This window comes from Psittacula echo, assembly GCF_963264785.1.
Source record: "Psittacula echo genome assembly, chromosome: 5".
NCBI lineage: Eukaryota > Metazoa > Chordata > Aves > Psittaciformes > Psittacidae > Psittacula > Psittacula echo.
The window spans coordinates 81,341,844-81,360,975 of NC_137739.1; the positions used below are offsets into that span (position 1 = coordinate 81,341,844).

Consider the following 19,132-nt stretch of genomic DNA (forward strand, 5'->3'; position numbering starts at 1 on the left):
GAATGTTCACTTTACCTCTTTGGCTTCTACAGTAATGCAGCAGAAATCCCGGGGTTGCTTTAGGTAGCAGAGGGAACTATCAGTCACTAAATACACTGTGAAAAAACAAAGAGGGGAATTATACTTTGACAACTTTAACTTGGCACACTTTCCCCCATCCCTTAAATGCATGTGCGTATTTCATTTTGACTTCTGTGCAGAGAGCAGAACTCTAGTTAACATGCTATAATATGTCATTAAGATGCTTTCTCAAGCCACTTAAGATTTATTTTGACTTTCAAACCACTGTCTCTACCTGTACTTCTACAGTGAGATGTGTTTAATATTATCCTCACTTTGGAAAAGCCTTGCAAAGCTCAAGTTCCCATATTAAATAATGAAATTATTTATTGAGATGTGAAGAAATGAAATAAGATGCCTCTAAGTCTCCTTCTGGCTGGCAGCCTGAGCTGAGAAAGTACCTGCTGGTAAAGGTGGCCAGTCCTTTGTGTTGATACTCACCCAGCTGGATGTGGCTGGTTACTTTCTTGTGTATTCGAGCTGTGTTGATAGTTCTGTCATACAGATGTCGTTTGCCAGGATCTCTCACTAGTCCCCACACGTAGGGCAGAGGTCTTTCTATCACTCCTGCTCCCAGGAACCCATGCCTTGTTGCTGAAGGGAAGACTTTGTAATAAACCAGCACCTCTTTTTCTGTACATTGGTACCTGTCAAAGACAAATGAAAGGTATTTGCACATGATAGGGCCAAGTACAAAAGAAGGCCTCCCATTATAAAGACCTGCCATAAACTTACTTCCACCCAGCTGCTGCTTGGCAGGTGTAGAGATTCCTCAGGTTATAAGAGCATGCTGCCATTACCTTAGAAAACAGTAACATATGTACAGGTAAGAGAAAGCTGTAGAAACTATAAATTGCATTCAGCGTTTACACGTTGCTACACTGTCTTCTATTCAAACTGCTAAGCTGCCTTTACCCACACACAGTTTTACAGTGCTAGTAATTCTTAGGAAGTATCAACAGACAGATGGTCTTGGCTGTCATATTCTCTGCTGAAGGAGGATATACACATCCTGTATAATATATATATATATATATGTATACAAACATACATGCCTGTATGCTAGCCTAAACTATTGTGAGACAATGGGAGATGGGGGGAGCATGTTGGAGTCTTTGTACCTGTTCTGAAATAGGAAGTTGGTATGCTTCCCTTCTGACTCAGCAGTTCCCCCAGCTTCACTCAACCATTTCAGCTAACATGGAAGAGTCTCCTCTGCTGCAGCCTGGCTCACTTTCCCCACCATTTAAAGTTGCTTAGTGTGTCTGTCTCTAGCTGACAAATATACAACTATTAGCAGTGTAGAGCAGCAAGGCTTCTCCCACACATACTCACCACAACTTGTAGCAGGAGGTATAGGGATAAGTGAAAACTCTGCTTATTCACTTACCTCAGTGGTAGCATTGGCCAAGATATGTTTGGATAAATCTTGGTATCCTTTTGTGGAAGAGGAGCTGACAGAAATAGTTAATCCATGGGTGAACCTACAGCTGATGCTGCTAGAAGGAAGGGGTGTCTGAAGGCTGCTGACTTCTGTGGGAAACAAAAAAGCCATGGGGAAGTAAAAAATATTGAAAAGGAAACTCTGCTATCTGCAGTTGCAGCGACTTCAACCCACCACTGGAGCACCCAGGCACCTGGTCTTCCTGAGGGATTCATGCCATCCCTTGTGTGGTCAATGTGCATATTAGTAATTATACTGTGTGCGCCCTCAGCAAGTTTGCCGATGACACCAAGCTGTGTGGTTCGGTTGATACGCCGGAGGGAAGGGATGCCATCCAGAGGGACCTCAACACGCTTGTGAGGTGGGCTGATGCCAACCTGATGAAGTTTAACCATGCCAAGTGCAAGGTCCTACACCTGGGTCAGAGCAATCCCAGGCACAGCTACAGGTTGGGCAGAGAAGAGATTCAGAGCAGCCCTCCAGAGAAGGACTTGGGGGTGTTGGTCGATGAGGAAATGAACATGAGCTGGCTTCAGTGTGCACTCACAGCCCAGAAAGCCAACTGTATCCTGGGCTGCATCAAGAGGAGCGTGACCAGCAGGTCAAAGGAGGTGATCCTGCCCCTCTACTCTGCTCTCGTGAGACCTCACTTGGAGCATTGTGTGCAGTTCTGGTGTCATCAACATCAAAAGGACATGGAACTGTTGGAACAAGTCCAGAGGAGGGCCACGAGGATGATCAGGGGACTGGAGCACCTCCTGTATGAAGACAGGCTGAGAAAGTTGGGGCTGTTCAGCCTGGAGAAGAGAAGGCTGCATGGAAACCTCGTAGCAGCCTTCCAATATCTGAAGGGGGCCTATAAGGATGCTGGGGATGGACTCTTCATCAGGGACTGTAGTGACAGGACAAGGGGTAATGGGTTCAAACTTAAACAGGGGAAGTTTAGATTGGATATAAGGAGAAAGATCTTTACTGAGAGGGTGATGAGGCACTGGAATGGGCTGCCCAGGGAAATGAATGCTCTATCCCTGGCGGTGTTCAAGGCCAGGTTGGAGAGAGCCTTGGGTGGCATGGTTTAGTGTGAGGTGTCCCTGCCCATGGCAGGGGGGTTGGAACTAGATGATCTTAAGGTCCTTTCCAACCCTAACTATTCTATGATTCTATGATTCTACATTCTGCATTACGCAAGTTTAACAGTTAGTACCATGTATAAGCTAACAAAATAACCTAAAGAAGAGGCAGGAACATCAGTCTGGAGGATAAAAATAAGAACTTTCATGTACAATCCTATACTCGTTGCAGCTGTAGCCCCCCCCACCAGAATATTCACTCAAAGTATTGTCATCATCCTCCCAGAATACTTGATGTGGTAGCATGACAGGACAAAGACCAACTTTAGAGAGATCAAATCCCCATTTGGTTTTTCAGGAAATTCTAAGCAAGATCTGGCTACTGGTTGACTATTTTCCTTAAGTTATGTAATGGTAGGGACATCTTCACAATGTCTAGAATCAAATTAGATTTTGATTTAAATAAATGACAAATCTCATTAGGCCTGGGATACAGCTCAAACATACAGAGTCATATGTTTTACTTACCAAATGTAGAATCCTTCTGTAGCTGCTCTAACACATAAAGCTGACTGTTTCTAACAGCTGAACGACCTCGTGTATCTCTTGAAAGCAAAGCATTCCCAGAGGAAACCTGATTTAGGAAAGAGCAGAAGTGAAAGAAGTGGAGTATTTGTCACATATCTGCCTTACAAGTTTGGTAGCTTCTCTCCATCACAAATTAACTCCTTTGCCTTTCCCCTGATTCTGAAATGATACCTTGACTCAGGAAATTGAGCAAACCAAGTGCCAGGAGCTAGCATAGGTATATACTCCAGAAAGTAACTTCAGGAAAGTCCATGTTCACACACAGAAACTCTTAAGTCAATGCATCATTCAGGGAGGCTGTCGTGGTTTAAACCCTGTCGTCAAGTTAGCCACGGAGTCTCTCTCTCACTCCCCCCCTTCTTTCCCTCCCCCTACTCCCAGAGGGACAGGAAGGAGAATCGAAAAGAATGTAACTCCCACGGGTTGAGATAAGAACAGTTCAGTAACTAAGGTATAACACAAATCACTACTGCTGCCACCAATAATAATAATAATGATAAGGGAAATAACATGGGAAGAGAATACAACACCTCAAGACCTGTCGAACAATACCTCGCCCCCACCCAGCAGTGATCCAGGCTTTCTGTGTAACTCTCAGTTACATCCTGGGCATGACGTGCTGTGGTCTGGAATACCTCTTTGGCTAGTTTGGGTCAGGTGTCCTGTCTCTGCTTCCTCCCGGCTTCCCCTCCTCCCTGGCAGAGCATGAGACTCATAAAGCCCTTGGTCAGGCTAAACATTACTGAGCAGCAACTAAAAACATCGGTGTTATCAGCGCTGTTCCCAGGCCGAAAGTCAAAAACACAGCGCTGCACCAGCTACTAAGGAGAAAAAATGACTGCTACTGCTGAACCCAGGACAGAGGCACACTGAGAACATCAGATTCTGGTTTATTGCAACAAAAGACTTGTTTCTAAAACATTTGGCAGGTAGTGGCATTACTGACAATAACACTATCTGGATTTTATCTATGAGTTTAAAAAAAGGCAAAAAAAAATCTCAGAAAAATAAAAGCATCACTATTACCTGGTGATGCTCCTGCCACATCACCCCTCTCTGCACTCATGACATAAACATGCCCTCCTTCTGTTCCTACATTGTCTATTACTGTTAAAGCATCAGGAGACATTAGTCTCACAGGCCGGCTGTTCCTCACCTGTCCTTCCTGGCTGCTGGGGTTACTTGCAGTATACGTAGCAGTATTGCTGCTGTTGTAGCCAGATGTTGGGCCAGAGGAGAGGCTGAGGCTGGAGTCTGTACATAAAGTGCTTGTACTTGCAAGAGTCTTTAGCCTTGCTTCTTCCTGTAATCAGTATCACAGTATTACCAACAAAAAAACCACGCAAAGCTCACCTTGCACAGCAGCTAGTCAAATCGATAACAGCACTGAAATGGGAAAGAGCAATAATCTAAAGAAGTCCAGCTTCTTTCAAGGAGCGTTGACAGGACAAAAGCTGTTGCCATACGGAAACTATTAAATAAGAAGGCTCATTTGAAAGACCAACATATGAGTGAACCAACATTGAGTGAACCCATAAAACTTGGCAGTCTGGGAAGACGCAGCTTCTGCTGTTGTTACTCTTCACACATGAGAGTCCAGGCTATCGAACCAGTGCCAGGGTGTTTTTAAGGGGAAAATAAAATTTAAAAAAGATCTCTTTTCAGTCCCATTTGTTCCTCTTTGCCTCTTTTTCGAGTAGCCCCTGACTTAGCTTGCTGATCAAATGTAGTTGTTACAGACTGGAGATTTTACTTCAGCCAATTGAACTACTCAATGCTAGCCCAGAAGATAAAGTAAAAATTGCATAATAAGATAATACTGGGAACTTCAAGGTTGTTTATACTTTCAAAGGCGGTTTTAAGTTTGGGTTTCCAACCCTGGTGAAGCATGCTTATGTTACACAAGAAAAACAAAGTAGCAGATGTGGTAAGATTCAGTCATCCAGTGGAGATGTCTGAATTCAAGGTACAGTTCAGAACCATGAACAGCATCAGCCCAATATGACTCAGATTCTTTTAATCACAAATTTGCATTTTATTTTCTGGCATTTCTACGCTGATGTGCATCAAACAGGAGGATTACTTAGCCACGGAATAGTTTCTGTTAAAGAAATGCATTGATGTGAATAATGCCCAGTGGTTTCCTCTGTAACACTCACCTTCTGTAACTGAGAAAATACTTGCTGCCGTATACGCCTCTTTTCTTGCTCAGCTCTCTCCCGAAGTTTGTCCCTGGCTCGCGCAATTTCACTTCTGGTTTCCTCCCGTGCCCTCTGGTAGTCTCGGAGCAACAGTTCAATGTCTGAAGGATGCTGAATGCTTCTTCTTTTTGGTTCTTGAACTCTGTAAAGACAGGTAAGAGGGGGGAAACACATATAATTACTTGAAATGGGGTCACCTGACAAAATACCATGAGAAAATCATCTTTCAACACATCCCTAGCAGTGTTCAAGGCCAGGTTGGACAGGGCTTTGGGCAACCTGGTCTAGTAGAAGGTGTCCCTGCCTGTGGCAGGGGGTTGGAACTGGGTGAGCTTTAAGGTCCCCTCCAACCCAAACCATTCTGTGATTCTATGAACAGTAAAAATTGCCAGAAAAGCAATGAAACCCCACCGTATTAGCCCCCCAAAAGTTTCTCTTTGCTCACTAAAGGCTACATGGACATTAACCTTGGAAAATTATTCAGGTTGCAAGTCCAGTTTACCACTGAGATTACTGTAGTGACTGCACTACTAAGTCAGTTCCCCATATCATCTAAGGTTATTGCTTTGGCGTATCACATGCAAAATAATTGTGTTGGAAAAGTAACTGTCTCCTGACATACTGCAAAGGAACCAGAAGTCATTTAGGGGATATGGTAAGGAATGAAACTCAAATTCTGAGTGGTGAAGGGTTGCAGAACTTGTTTGATATTTAACACAAAACTATTTCATGTGCCTTTTAAGTTAATGAAGGAGTAAGAAGACAGATTGGTCTGTAATGAGTCAAGACTGAATGAATACTTGGCTGTCCCCATACATCATACACATAAATTAGATACTTGTTATGGACTGAAATAAACTAGATAGAAATTTTTGATGCATGTTGCCTAAAATCAGGTTCACGCTTTTTTTCCTGGCAGCACTGTCTGTCCCAGAGTTTAACACTTCTGCACTGAGAAGAATTCTTCTGCCACAGAAGCCTCAGATGTCAGTAAGAACAATTAAAGTGCACCCAGTGTGAACACTGTTAGCATACATCAGGCCAAAAGAGAGGTTTCTAATGCCCTACCTGGTGTTTTCCACCACATCTCTTCTCAGTTGTTGCAGATATTCTCGGCGTCTACTGGGAAGATCCAGATCCCTCTGACTTGCATCCAGCGTCTGTAGCAGACTCAAATGCTTTTGAGGACTCAGACTTCGGCTTCTTTGGTATCTTTGCAGCCTTTTTTCTCTTTCTTTCCTAAGAGTTTCAATAGTCCTCATGTGTCTGTCAGGGAAACATGATTAGATTGACAAAATGCACCCTGCAAAGTTACATTTGCTGATTTTTTTAAAAAAGACTTAAATATGAGGTAGTTTTGTAATGTAAAATTTATGGGAATCTAACACCGTACGCTCCCCTTCCAGTACCCCTTTGGCCACATGCTGGCTGATGATGCAGAAATTCTTAAACTCCACTGCTTTTATAACAGTACGAAATGCATAAGAGGGTCTTGACTACTGCTTGTAATGGCTGAGAGTCAAATTAAGGATGGAGAGTAACACAGCTAGTCCTAAATCTTTTTAGTTACAACAGCTTCCTAAAATGAGTTCTGTAATCCAGTCACTAGAGTCTAGGATCTTGATTTTTTTCATAATTTGCATCACATATTTATGGCTGAGTTTTGGGGTTTTTTTGGCATATTCATAGAGCAGCATTTATTCACAGAAACAAGATGAATGAGATACTTCCATAAATAGTATGTATCAATTATTCTTACATTGCAATAAATCAATGAAATATATTCCCATGATCACCAGGTACACATGATCACTCTCACAGCTGCTAGAAATTTTAAGAGGGTGACACTAAATTTGAATTACACCAAATCTTATACTTGTCCCTATTTTCTTGAAGTAACCCCAAAATTCTGTCTTAAATGCATTACTTAACTGTATATAAAATAAGCTTGATACTATAACTCTTCACATACAGTTCACTCAGTGTGACTAAGTGATTAAGTGCTCATTACTAAATGTTATTGATGCTGCATGAAGCATACGTGAAGTGTATTCAAAATACTTATGACAACACTACTTGAAGTAATTTACCTTTCATAGAGTTGCTGCTTCACTGGACTCCCCACCAGGTCCTCTGCTGTCCCGCTCTGAAGGACCCTCAGCAGGGCATCCGTTTCCCCGATGCCGTGATTGAGCTTTGCTTCTGTCAGTTCCACAGTGAGGGGATGCTGATGCAGATCCAGATGAATGCCAGACATGATCTGGGCACGCTCTTGCTGAAGTCTCTCGATCTCTCTGCTCCTGCTGTCACAAAGCTGGGATTTCCCTTCCATTTCTGCCGCTCGTGTGCTTCTAGGCTTCTTTTGTGCCTGACTTCGTAAATCGGCCACACTGCCGCTCAAGCTGAGTAAGGATTGAGGGCTGCCCCTAACACCACACCAGTTGCTGAATTTATTGTGTATAGGTAAGTCACGAAGGCTGTAGCTCCGAGGCCTGTGAGGCTTTGCAAAAGGAGTGTTTCTGTTGAGAGGCATCTCAGTGTCACATTCACTTTCAGTGACAGAATCCATATTGTCATCTTGGAGGGAAGTCTGCACATCGCTCACATCAGAGAGCGGGGCAGGGCTGCCGTGTTCATGTTTCCAGAAGAAATCATGGAATTGTAAAGATGATGCTTCTCCCAGAGGTTCTGAGGATGTGCCAGCATTTGTCTTACTTGAACAAGTGGCACTAATCCTTTTATTGAAAAGGAACTCGACATTTGAAGGTGAGTAGTCATGAATTACAGCAGTGTCAGGATGACCAATGTACTTCTCGTGTTTGATTCCAGCTGAAGAACCTCCTCCTCCCCTCATGACATACATAGAGCGAAGTGAATGCGCCAGTGGACCGCGGTCTCTGAGATCACCTGTTAGAAGTTCTCTGTGGCCTGACACCTCCAACATACTGCTGGAGTGATACAGTCGTTTGGCACAAATGGTAGTGTGGCTGTCAACCGTGACTCCGTGCTGTTGCCCCAGGTCTTCTGAACCATGCTGTCCTAAAAGCTCTTCAGCTGCTTTCTTATCTGGGAAACTTCCTGATTTCTTCCTTATGCCCTTATGTTCTCTAGAAGCACCAGATTCACTGTCTGTTTCTGTCTGTGAAAAGTTGTCCACGTGAGGGGGCATGCCGAGCTGTGGACCTGCCCTCTGCTTTCTGTGGTTGTGAAGAGGACTTGAAGCATCACTGGAATATCCAAGAGGTTGCTTAACAGGGCAGACAGATTTGCTAGAAGCAGTCTGGCTGCTGGGACTAGCACTAAGAGTGAGAATAGGGGAAGAGGCCCTATCAACTAGCAGGGTGGTTTTGTAATAGAATTTTCTCTCTGCTGGAATCTCTAGTTCATTGACACTTCTTTTATCCTGAGGGTAAGATGCTGCAGACCGAGAGGTGCTATCAGTAGGGCTGCTAACTACAGTGCATGAAGAGCCATCTTGCCCTGAACTTAACGAAGATGATGTGACAGATGGAACTCTGATACTAGTAAAAACAACATTCTGCTGTGCATTTAACGATGGTTTTTTGCATTCTACAATAGGAGTGGAGGTTCTGGGCAAGAGAGGCAGACGCATAAAGGAGTCTTCCAAAATGCTGTCAAGACTGTCATGGAAGTCAGGATTGCCCAGACTTCTCATCCCTGTTCGTTCTTTTGTTCTTTCTTCAAGGGACAGTGCTTCCTCTTTCCTTTTGGGAATCTTTGCGTCTGTACCTATTTCTTTCCAATCAACATTTACTGCCTGAGCCACCCTCAATTCATTTTCCACTTTTTCCTCCATTTGTTTTTCTTCATGTTTGCTTTGAGGTTCTTCCAAAATGTCTGTTTGAGTGCCTACATCTGCTGTAGTCTGAGTGCAGCTATCTGATCTAGTAGCCTTTACAGCCTCTTCAGTTCCTCTTTGGTTCATTTTGGCATTCTGCTCATTATCTGTAATACTCTGTTGGGAGAGGTTTCCCAACAGCTCAGAAGTGTTCTGAAGCAGCTGTGATAGATGCATGGACAGGTTCTGCATGCTTGTCCAAGAAGACGGTCGATGAACTAAATCTCTGTTTGTTTCCTGCTTTCTTGCAGAAACATCCGTATAGCTTCTCTGATGTCTTCTCTGCCTTTTATACCTTCCTGGAGTTGCTGTTTGTGTTCCCTGCTCACATGTAGTCCCTGGTAGTTTTTTGGAAGACCCTTCAGACTCAGAAGGATATAATAGTACAATTTCATCAACCTGCACTGAAGAGTTACCAGGTTGTGCAGAAGGATTCTCAAGTTCAGCAGTGTTATTTTCTGGATTAGTTTCCAACGTTTCAGTGGATACATTGCTATACTGCTTGGTACTGTCACTTGAGCATGTGGATTGAAGGTTTTGTCTGACATTGTCCCATCCTTGAAGACCTTCAATGCTGCTTAAAGTGCTCGATAAAACTTTTGCTGTAGCGTATGAACTGAGATGAGAATGAAAAGGAGAATTTTGAGAATTCAATCCATTGTCTACGCTGGAGCATCTCATAACTTTACAATTTTCCAGGGTTAAAGGAATTTGATTGCAAGAGACATCACTTGCACTTCCAAAAATATACTGTTTCCAGCCCATCTTGCATGATCCATCTTGTTGCCATGGATGAATATATGGGTTGATATCACTTGAACTAAAATGCATTGCATCTTTATTGTCTCGCAAAAATAAATTTGTTTCTGGCTGGTATTCAGCTTCTTCAACTTTCCCTTCACTACACTGAGCTACAGAACTACTCTTTGAATGGATGTTTGCTTGTGCACCCACAGAACTGTGAGCTGTGTGCAGGAAGGATAATGGAGATCGAGTAGTAGAGTCTTCTGAAGACTGGCCGCTTTGGGTTCTTGCTGCAAAGTTCTGTAGATTTTTGGGATCACAGTTTGCAAGCTTCTTAGTTTGTGCTATTCTTTGCTGAAATCTAGATTTAACCTGTAGAAAGTTCTTTGACTCCTGCTTTGAAAATCTTTCAATTCCATGAAGATCATCTTCAGTTGGTGATGGAGGCTCTACACTCATGTTTAAATCTTGCAGTGATTTTGATGCAGAATACAACAAGGAATCTGCCTTAGATGAAGTTTCCAAAGGATATTCCGTATCAGAGGATACAGCAATAGCTGGGGCTGATAGTCTGTGACTTTGTAAGGAAGGTCTCTGTCCATTTTGTTTATAGCTGTTTGTATTCCGTGTAGTAGAATATGATCGTTTGCTCCTTAACTGCACAAATTCGGATTCTTGAGGAGGCAAATCACGGGTTTCTGGTAAAAACTTCACAGAGGTACTGTCATTATGCATTACAGAAAACATTAGTCTTTCTGATTTCAGAGCCTTATTCCTCGTTAGATCATCTCCCATTGGTGAACAATTGCCTGCATCAGCATCAGGGCCATCAGTGCCTGAACCTGTATTATTCTGGCAAAGTAAAATCTCTTTTCTACCATCTGTATTTGTTCTATCTAGCACCTGTTCTATCTGATCGCCTGTAGGCACATACTGACAATTATCTTGCAGACCTGCAGGGGTTTTTTCAAAACCCAAGACAGCACGATACAGTCGTGTGGGGTCAGTGCTTCTGCTGTATGTGGGGTATGTTGGACTAAATGAATTGGTGTACTCAGCATCCACATCAACATCTCCTGGATACAGATCTTCCAATACTCTAACTTCTGAACCTATTAATTCATTTGCAGAATTTGAGGATACGTTAGTTTGCATTTCAACAGGTTCTCTACATAATGTTTTTCTTTGCTCTGTCTTTACTGCAAAGTGTTCAGCCTCATTATTTGAGCGCAGTTGTGCTTCATTTCTGTTACATACGTTTCTCATTTGTCCCTCTTTAACAAGAATTGCCCTTCCCATATCCCCAAAAGGTAATGACGGTAATAGAAGAGACTTATCAGTTAGCACTTTCTCTACATGTCCTGTGCAAGGTTCTTGTGGTGGAACTTTACCCCAGTAGTGCTGACCAACTTTTATATCACTGTCAAACTTTTTATGATTACTTCCATATACAGGTTCCCCACCTACAGCAGAATGTTCATATGAAGTAGAGTCTGTGTCTGACACTGGACAATGCCTGTTTTCTTTTGCAAGAGAAAGTAAAATACTTCCTGAAGCACGTATCGGCTCATCAAATACCACAGCTTTATCAGACTGAGTGTCTTGTATTTGCAAAACAGCAAATGGAGAATGCTTCAATATACCTGTATGTGAAGTATCATATGTGCCAGTTTCACCAGGGCCTGTATCTGCAGTCAAAGAAGATTCTGGAAATGGTGTTAAGAATGGGTGATTGACACTTGTAAATGCTTGAGGATAATCTTTTACTGAGCACACATTTGCAGAACTGGAGGACACTTCCCCAGTCAAAAAAGTGTCTTGAAGCGAGCCCTCAAGGTGCCTAAATATTAGAGATTTTGAGTCTTCAAGTAAACAAGACGCGTCAAAAGCACTGAAGTTCTTGGAGCTTTGAAAAGGTGGCTCAGCTGGAGTATCTTCTGCAAAGCAGGATGGAAGAGACTTTGATTCTTCACTGCCACTCAGTCCTTGGCCCTGAAAAGTAAGTGAGCCTGATTCTGATACAGTCACACGAGAAGGGTTATTATAGTGATCTGAGTACTCAGGAATTTCATTTTCTTTTATGTCACTGCAGTTCTCCAAAGAACTTTGAATTATTTTCTCCTTTTGATCTGTTCCTGCAGCGTTTTCAGGCAGTTTATTATTCTGACTGTCTGTGGCCTCTGCAACTGCAGAATTAGTTTTCCTTTCATCTCCTTTTTGAGAAACATCAGGAGAAGTTACAGATACACTTAAATCAGTGGATTCACTTTCAAAGTATTTGGTTTCTTTAGAGAGAGCAGCATCATTTTTACCTTTGTCTTCGCTGCTGGCAATCAGAGCATCTGCAGATGATGCTGGATGATTTAGGAGACCAGGAGAACATTCAGAAGTGCCTGAGTTCCTATTACAACTTAGAAACTCTTTACTATAATGTGAATTTTCCCACAGAGACTTGTTCAAGCCTTCTGAAAGGGTTGAAGTATTCTCAGAATCAGGGCTGCCTGGTTGGTCTATGCAGAACTCTTCAGAAATCCCAAATCCCTGATTTTCTCGGGGGTCATGCTGATATCCAGTTACACCAGGAAACTTTGCATTTTCGCTTTTACTGTTTGTTGTAGTATAGCTTGTGCTTAAAAATTTCTCCTTCTCATCATGCTGCAATAAACTCCCTGACTCAAGTACTTTCTGAGTTGTATTAGTGTTGTGAAACGTTTTTTGCATAGAGATTTCTTGTAAAGAATGAGTTTTTCTGCCTTCTATACCTTCCATCCCTTTTTTCTCTGAAGAAAGCAGGTTTGTATTATCCAAGAGCAGTGAATCAGGCACAGTGGTACCTTTTTCTTCTTGAGCTGTATCTTCTATGGAATTAAGGTAGCCTTTTGATCGCTTATTAACCATTAAATCTATACTGGGCTCTTCATGACCAATGTTAACATCCTGAATTACAGCTTCAGATGAATCAAATTTTTCCAATAATAAAGGGTTTCCTTTGGCCCCTGGCTGAAGTAGAACTACTTCAGACTCAGGACCACCTGCACTATAGGGAGGGGAAGAGCTATTCTTATTGACAGTTTGCCCAGATACAAAACAGTCTTCCTCCTGCCTGCCCTGTGTGGTCCTGGTTTGCAGAAAAGCTATATTCTTACTTGGCATTTTATCAGGAAGATACTTGTCTTCTCCAATATGGTTGACTGAAACAGGCATACCAACATAGACCTCACTCTCCATTAATGTTTCATAGTACGGCAGAACAGCTCCAGTTCCAACACTGCTGTTAGATGCCTTTGTATGTCCTTTCAGTGCAGTGGGAACATCTTGAACAAGATGGGAATCATCACTTACTCCAAGATATAAAAGGTGATTTACAGACTGGCATGGGAAGTCTTTAAGTGAACCTTCTTGCTTTTTTTCAGTAGACGTCACTGTTGCTGATGGATTTTGTTCCTTGCTGATATCTTCATTATTTCCAGAAAAGCTGGTAGACACCCACTGACTTTCTCTTAAGATTTCACTTAATCTGCTGTCATCATGGGTCATTTGGCAGCTGTCTTTGTTTTCAGGGAATAGTTTATTCAGGTTTTGTAAAATGACCACTTCTACCTCCTCTGTGTTTACAAACATCTGCTTTTCTTTGGCCATTTGAACTAGATTCATCAAATGCACTTTCTCCTCCATGACTCTGGAGCCTACTGGATCCAATTCACAACTATCACATCTGTTTCTAGCAATACTTACATTCAAGTTTCCTGAAGCACCATGTTCAGGACATTGCATAGAGCAGCTCATATACGTATCACTCTCCTCTTTCATGTAGAGACGTTTAAATTCTTGGTCCATGCCAGTACTGTCTTCTACTGAATATTCATATGCATCAATATCTTTCATGGCTGCATTTCTTGTATCTGCAAAAGAGTCCGCTGAGCCACCATCTTCACTCATTTCAGTAGGATCATGGTATCTTGAATCACCTTCTAACAGTGTGTCCTGTTCTAAACCTGAAGCAGTCAGGTATCTTTCAGGGATCTTGAATTGATTTAAAATTTCCTCCTTATCATCTCTGTCACAAGACATCTGATGTAGAGCTGGAGACCCTTCAGTAAATAAAACATTTTCACCTGTGAGTATGACTTCCTGCCTCATAATAATCAGCTCCTCAGAGTCTGTCATGATAATTTGTTCTTCACTCCCAGTCACTTCACATTCATTACCTTTGTCTTCCTGGGGCAAAAAGTGTGGTACATAATGTTCAATTAAATTGCTAGAATTTACTTGTCCTTCAGCTTCAGGTTTTGTGACTAGTACTATTGCAGCTACATCCTCTGTATTAAACACATTCTCTATTGTTTTGTTCCTCTGTAAAAGCCCCTCACAGGTATCAAGGACACCTGAAGTATTCTGAGTAGTATCTGTTGTATGGGAACACAAAGCTGAAGGAGTGTGTTTGGGAACAATGGAAAACTCTGGTGAATAAATACCTATTTCTATTTTCTCTCTTTCTTTTTGGCAAAAGCTGCTTGTTTCAAGGTGGCTGCCACAGTGCATGAGTGCTTTTGGTTCCTGAGTATGTTCTATCCTGGTGCTGGCTACCTGCAGTTCATCTTTCTTCATCTCTTCACGTGTCAGGCACAGATTGGTATAAAACTCACGCTGAACATCACAAGCTTCAGTATCAAGAGGTTTCTTTGGATTCTGAGATAGACCAATGTCTTTAAAATCCTTTCCACTCCTGTCTTCAGGTACAGTTTGGACTTGGAAGTCAGGTAAACTTTCAATCTGTCTGGATTTAGTTTGCAATGCATTTTTTTCTAAGCTGATTGCACTACTGATTAATTTTGCTCTTTCTTCATCAGAGTCTGCATTTGTATTCTGATAAGGAACCATAGTTTCTTCTGGATTGGTTTCTGGGTTTCTTAAAAACTTGGATTCTTTATTTATGTACAGACTTTCCTCTTGAGAAACAGTAGCTGATGTATTTGTGCTGCATTCACATACTCTTTCCGGCTTGGAGTTTACATCACCTTCAACAAGCGAGACACCCTCTGGGCAATCACTTTCTAAAAAGGCTTCTTTCTCTTCTTTTGCTTTGAGTGAAGATTTGTTCTGTGTTTCTGCTTCCAAGAGAATGGAAATGTCGGTCATCCTATGTGTACTGATTTTTTGCCCTGTTGATTTTGAAGAGCATGTTGTACAAAGGCAGCCAGAATGCGCCTCAGAACAGCTTTCTGTGGCACTGACTTCCACGGTAAGATTAGATGTAGCATCACAGTCTCCTTTCACTATGGTGACATGCTCCAATAGTTTATTGTAATTTTCAGTCTCAGATGCACTTTGAAAAAGATTAGCTTTTGTTGAAGCTTTGTAAAACATGATTGAATTGGATTCTGGAAGAAAATCATTTACACTCTCATGACCAGTAGCAGGGAAAGACTCTGTGTCTTTTCCATTTACATTCACTATAAGATAACTTACTTCATTTACCACTAAGTTTTCATACTCGGATGAAAATTCTTTCTGAGCTACAGCCTGAGAATTCAGGACGTTGTGTTCTTTGCTTTCACTGCTTTCTTCTCGTATACTATCAATGCATAATATAGAATTTTCTGAAACTTGTTGGGATAAACAACTTGCCTGGCTGTCTGCTAAAGCACATTCACGGGAATAATTTTTTGAAACAGGTTTGCTTTTAAATTCATAATGATTCAGTGAAGACAAGTCTTCATCCTTTGGTTCATAGTCTTCATCAGCTCTGAATGAAGGCACATCTTCTGCAATCTCTGCCAAGCTGTCTGTGCTTGTCTCCAAACAGATAATCTCTTTTTGAGCCATCTCTATTGGTGTTGCAGATTGGTCGTAACTTGCACTGTGAGCGGTAACTAGAGGGTTACATCGGTATGTTTTCTTCTGTGAGGAAAAATCTGTCTCTGTTGTTATTTCTTCTGCAGGTATCTGTTCATAATCTGTTTCTTGCATTGTTTCCAAATTACTCTCCCCAGATCTGAGGACACCTACTGTAACAGCTGATTCTGCTCCTTGTCCAGTCAGTGGCTGAAGCTTGTAACTGCTTATGAGAGAGCAGCTCTTATTTGTTAAGTCACTGAGAAAGAAACCTTCATCACTACATGTTGGCACTTCCCTTCTTGGAAAAAGCTGCCCGTGGTTTCCAATTTTGACTTGTTTTACTGCAGATGCCTGCGTTGAGATCATATTGTGAGCCAATCCTGTAGAAGGTTCAGCAGCAGGTGCACTGACAGATGCCCTTTTGCCTGAATCTATCACACTTGACTTTGTCATCAAGTTACTGTAGTCTTCATTGATGTGATCTTTTTCAGAAGTTCTGAAGAAATCATCTTCTAAATCTGCACTGACGCAGCCGTCTCTCTGCTCTGAAATTTGCATAGGAAACACAGAAACAAAGGGTGGTTTTTTCAGACTGTGATCTTTTGACAGTTCTGGATGAGCTGTGGGGAAAGAATCCTCCTCTTTCCTAGATACCAGTGGCAAGCAGTCTGCAGTGGAGGCACTTTCCAAACATCTGACTGTTTGTGTGCATTCAGTGGCAGACCTATAAGTAGATAATTCATTCAGTTGTTCTTGTTCAGGATAATTTGACCTTGAATGTTCATGATAACCATGCTTTGCTGAAACAGGAACAAAAGAGGAGCTTGGTCCTACTGAGCTAGCAAATGAGGACATTACCTCTTGAGATACCAAGGAAGAATTTTCTTTAGAGTTTGTCCATCTCTTAAGAATCTTATTTAATGATTCACTCTCAGAAACTTTTCTTGCAGTTGTTGTTTCAGGTAAAGGTACTTCTGATGTGTCAGAGGAAAAAAATGTGTTTATTTCATTTATATGACGTGATAAATGAGTAATGCTGTGTATCTGCTTAGAGCCAGAAACAAAAGAAACTTCAGCAGCTGACTGCTTTAGATCATCTTTCTTCAGCCAAAGCTCTGGTTTGCTCAAAGAGCAGAGATGAGCTTCTTGAAATTCCAAATGTTCATGGGAAGAAGGTGCTGTTCTGGGGCTGCTGATGTCAACCTTTGAATCACAGGAAGTCCAAGCATCAGTAGTAAGCAAAGGATTTCCACTTGCATAATATGGTCTTCTATCAAGAGACCTTTCTTGTTCTACAAAGGAGACTTTTATCCCATTCAGCAACTGCTTGCAAGCACTACTGGAAGCAGGCTGTGGTTTAGTGTCCAAGTAAAAGGAACTGCTCAGCTTCAAATCATAACTTGTCCCTTCTGCATCTCCATCACAGGTCTTGGACTCATGGCCTTCCTCAGTCTGTATAGCTGGTGATCTGGGAGCTTGCAACTTCCAAAAAACCTCTGCTGGCACTTCATCAGATGAATCAGATTTGGATTCTTCTACTGGATCTTCTGCTGGCATCTCTTCTCCGTCTGCTAAGCTGTCCAGAGAAAAGCTTCTTTCAGGCTTTCCCAACCTCTTATGAGACGTGTATGATGTCACCAAAGATGAAATATGGTGATCAGTTCTGCTTTTATAAAGTTTAGCTGGCTCATGGCGGGCCTTTAACTTGTGAAATCGACTTGTATTTTCCTTTTTGGCTTTGTTTTCCTTTTCTACCAGAGAGTCTTGTGACATTTGACTGTCATCACTCTCAGAATCTTCTGGGTTGGCAAGACATTTGCTTCTGTCAAAATCTTGTTTTGGTTTCTCTGAGAAAGCTTTTACATAAGCACAGGAGAGAGAATCCACAGAATAGGAACTGTCAGTATCAGAAATCTCATTTTCATCATCCTCTTGCCAGTTCCCCAGCACCTCTGTTGCTGTTTTGGATGCTCCAGCACTTAGCATCTCAGCACTGTGCCACTTTTTCTCAGCGTAAAAGAGTGGTGCCTGTGTGTTCATCTTTGTGAGGTTTCCTACTGATGTTGCCACCATCAAAAATTCTTGCTGTTCCACTGATGATTTCTCATGACTTTGCAAGGCTGAGTTTGGCGCTCTCTTCCAGTTCTTGGCTGTTTGGTTTAGATGCACTGACGGTGGGTTTCCATACTCTGTTTTCTTCATTTCTTTAGGAAAGTTTTCTGGAGAAGGTCTGTGGCCTTTTCCATCGATATCCATGCTAGTCTTTTTATTGGATACCTGAGCTCTATTTTGTTCTAGATTGCTACTTGCAGCCTGACTTAAATCTCCTAGCACCTTTGCTTTCGTCATTCTTGTCCCTGCAATAAAGGTTTCAGGCTCATTTTTCTCCTTAAATAGATCAGGAGAGAAGCCTTTAGAGGTCTGGTTTTGGGATCCAGTTTGCCCTGGGTTGTCATCCAACTTTTCAATTTTTTGATAATTTTTATTGATGTAAGCCATGACAGCTTTATCATTAGAGTCTTTTTCTGCTCCTTTTTTATTTGCAAATGAAGATGGTTTTTGTTTTTCAGTTAGCTGCCTCTGCACTGAAAAGGAGATCCCTTTTTCATCATTAAGGTCATTGCTCCCAGAAACGTTTTTATCTCTTCTGTAAAGATATTCTACAGATGACAACCTCCCTGTTGTATTGCCTTCACAGCTTTGATCAGTATTTGGTGAGGTAGATAATGTTGAGACAGTCTCCCTCTTCAAAACACAACTGTGGAAATAAAGAAATAAAACAGAATCCTTGCTTGACTAATGTAATCGAGAACACTTCCACATCAATAATGTCTTGTAGTTAAGAGTAACGACATATGAAGCAAAAATCAATGCCTTCCAAAAGCAAATTTTAGCAGAAAATAGAAACAATAAGGTTAAATTCTGTCAGTAACAATACAGTCCTCTAGATATCCTGAGATATGTTCTGCAACACAAAGGAATGCTCAATGCTACGTGGTATAGCTTGGTATTTAGTCCCTGTAGGCTCAAGTAAGCTGCAAACACTAGATTAAAATAAAGGATGGTTCTAAATCACAGAAATACACTTAACAGAGTTCAGCTATTTCCTCCCTCCAGGACCATGCTGTGAACCCCAACTTTTTAGCATTGCTTAGAGAAGTTTATTTAGCTTGGGAAAGGCTGGCCAACTTAAAAGCCCAATCCAGACTTATCCCAGTGATACAAATATTATGAAGGAAGAGTTTGATCCTAATCAAGATAAAATGATGCAGAATTTAGTATTTGCCAACAGTTTAAACAAGGTAAGAACAAGACTTAAGCCAGTTGT

The 19,132-nt window shown here is 41.7% G+C and overlaps 1 protein-coding gene across 1 annotated transcript in view; it reads right to left on the reverse strand.

Moving 5' to 3' along the window:
* STARD9 (StAR related lipid transfer domain containing 9) overlaps positions 1–19,132 on the reverse strand; it is a gene marked incomplete at its 5' end in the record, with an annotated part of 104,679 nt that overhangs the window by 1,807 nt on the left and 83,740 nt on the right. The window contains 9 exons of the mRNA XM_080618790.1: positions 16–95; positions 502–707; positions 796–860; positions 1,451–1,593; positions 3,103–3,208; positions 4,319–4,465; positions 5,322–5,505; positions 6,432–6,629; positions 7,454–18,562. Coding sequence (XP_080474916.1) covers positions 16–95; positions 502–707; positions 796–860; positions 1,451–1,593; positions 3,103–3,208; positions 4,319–4,465; positions 5,322–5,505; positions 6,432–6,629; positions 7,454–18,562 — 12,238 coding nt within the window. The remainder of the gene's footprint in view (positions 1–15; positions 96–501; positions 708–795; positions 861–1,450; positions 1,594–3,102; positions 3,209–4,318; positions 4,466–5,321; positions 5,506–6,431; positions 6,630–7,453; positions 18,563–19,132) is intronic.